Genomic DNA, 2014 nt, shown 5'->3' with positions numbered 1-2014 from the left:
TAGTTGTATTATTTATTTTGTAAACAAAGATATATTTTTTGTAGGCCAAATATTGACTGTACATACTATTGAGAATAAAACTTGTATTTGATGTAAATTCGATGTAAACTCGGCTAGTGATTCTGAATACCAAATGTCATTACATCACATCTGAGGCGCCCGCTCGGTAAAGCCGCTAAGGACTCGGACTAGCTGCGCCGTTGTAGTCTCTGCCAGAAAAGAGCGAGGGTGACTTGGGAACAATTTGTGAGGAGTGTTCTCTGCCTGAACCCGAACACGCCCCGGTGGCCCTGCGGGCCCTGCTGCTCGCCGCCCCTAGACCTGTCCCTCCGTCCCTCCTCTTAAATTTAATAACATTTACTGGAAGCATTAACACAAACATTGTTTGTAAATTTAATAACATAAGTGTTATGAAAATTAATAACATACTTGCTATGAAAATTAATAACACAAGTTGTGAAAATTCATAACACGAGTTGTAAAATGTCAACTCGTTTAAAAGAAAAAAACAATAATTTTCACCTCACATGCCTTCTTCTCCTCACTTCTCTTTCGCTCCAGTGTTGTCAGACCTCTTTGGTAACCGCAGGTTACCCGAACTCCGCCTGGACCTGCGGGTTGTGAACCCGCCCGCTTAACCATTCGCCTACGGGGCGCCCGTGGGAGGATGTTGTATATCAGGGTGGGTGGCTGATTATAGGCAGGGATACAGCAGAGGAGGAGCGACGGCTGCCGGTGTGGTTCGTCGTCTGCCCCCGGGGTCTCACCCGTCCTCCACATATGGTTAAACCACATTTCCCCCTCTGTTCCCGTGTTTCACTTTCACGAGTTAACTCAAGAACTATAGCATCATTGTAAAAATCAAAACATGTGTGTTTTACTAGTTTTTGAACATTTAACAGTTCTGAAAAGTCACATGTTATCAAAAGTCATAACATGTTATAGAAAGTCATAACAAGCTATCAAAAGTAATAAAATGTTAAGGAAAAGTCTCAACGATTCTTAAATTTCACAACTTCTATGAATTTTCATAACAGGGCGTGTTACTTTTTACAACAATGTTATGACATCACGAACTTCATTACAAAAATTAATATCAAAACTGCTATGAATAACTTTTTTAATAGTTCACACGTGCCGCACAACACCTCGGCCCCGGGCAACACCCGCCGCACCTCGGCGCGCTGCTTCTTGCAGGCGGCTAAATCGTGCCACCAGTACCTCCGCAGCACGAGCCTCCTGAGCGCCCGCAGCCCGCTCTGCTGCAGCAGCGAGTGCAGGTCGCCGCAGCTGTATGGCCACCCTCCACTCCCCGCCGTGCCCACCCACAGCTCCAGTCCCTCCAGCGTGCCACCGTGCGCCCGCAGCAGGGACTGTGTCGTGGCACGGGGGAGGGAGTACACCCTGAGCCACTGCAGGCCGGCGTGTCCCGGCGGCAGGGCGGGCAGCTCGGGCAGCTCGGGGGGCTGGGCCTCCAGGGCATCATTACACTCCAAGTGCAGCCTCCTCAGCCGCGGCATGCCGAGCAGCGCGCGCAGGTGGGCCTCGCGGGGGAGGAACACCTCCAGCCGCTCCAGCGTGGGTGCGGCGCGCTGCAGCAGCTGGAGGCTCCAGGCGGGGTCCCTGTGGCAGTACACACGCACCAGCTGGGTCACCTGCGTCAGAACAGAGTCACTCTCAGGGCGGCCGGTAACGTGCGGCACTGTCTGCAGTTTACCGGGCCGCTCCCCGCAGCCTCGAGCGGGCCGTGAGGCTCGAGGTCCGGCGCACACTCACCCCTGGCGCGTCCCGCAACAAGGCGGCCTTCTCCTGCTGGAAGTAGTCGGGTCCACTGTAGCTGATAATGCTCACAATCATGTCCCGCGGGGGCAGCGCCTCGGCAGGTTGCGGGCCCCGGGCGGCGAGGGGGGCTGCAGCAGGTGTGGGCGCAGCTGCAGGTGGTGTGGGCGTAGCTGCAGGTGGTGGGGGTGCAGCTGCAGGTGGTGTGGGCGCAGCTGCAGGTGGTGTGGGTGCA

General features: G+C 53.9%; 2 protein-coding genes across 20 annotated transcripts in view; both read right to left on the bottom strand.

The window, feature by feature from the left end:
- LOC113209649 (uncharacterized) overlaps positions 1–2008 on the bottom strand; it is an 11729-nt gene extending 9721 nt beyond the window's left edge. The window contains exon 1 of the mRNA XM_052268789.1: positions 1777–2008. Coding sequence (XP_052124749.1) covers positions 1777–1857 — 81 coding nt within the window. The 5' untranslated portion in view covers positions 1858–2008. The remainder of the gene's footprint in view (positions 1–1776) is intronic.
- Positions 1–2014, bottom strand: part of LOC113206702 (uncharacterized) — a 50267-nt gene that overhangs the window by 36702 nt on the left and 11551 nt on the right. The gene's annotated exons all lie outside the window — the stretch shown is intronic.

This window comes from Frankliniella occidentalis, unplaced genomic scaffold, assembly GCF_000697945.3.
Source record: "Frankliniella occidentalis isolate FOCC.00 unplaced genomic scaffold, Focc_3.1 Scaffold76, whole genome shotgun sequence".
Classification (NCBI taxonomy): domain Eukaryota; kingdom Metazoa; phylum Arthropoda; class Insecta; order Thysanoptera; family Thripidae; genus Frankliniella; species Frankliniella occidentalis.
This window is presented reverse-complemented; position numbering and strand designations above follow the sequence as displayed.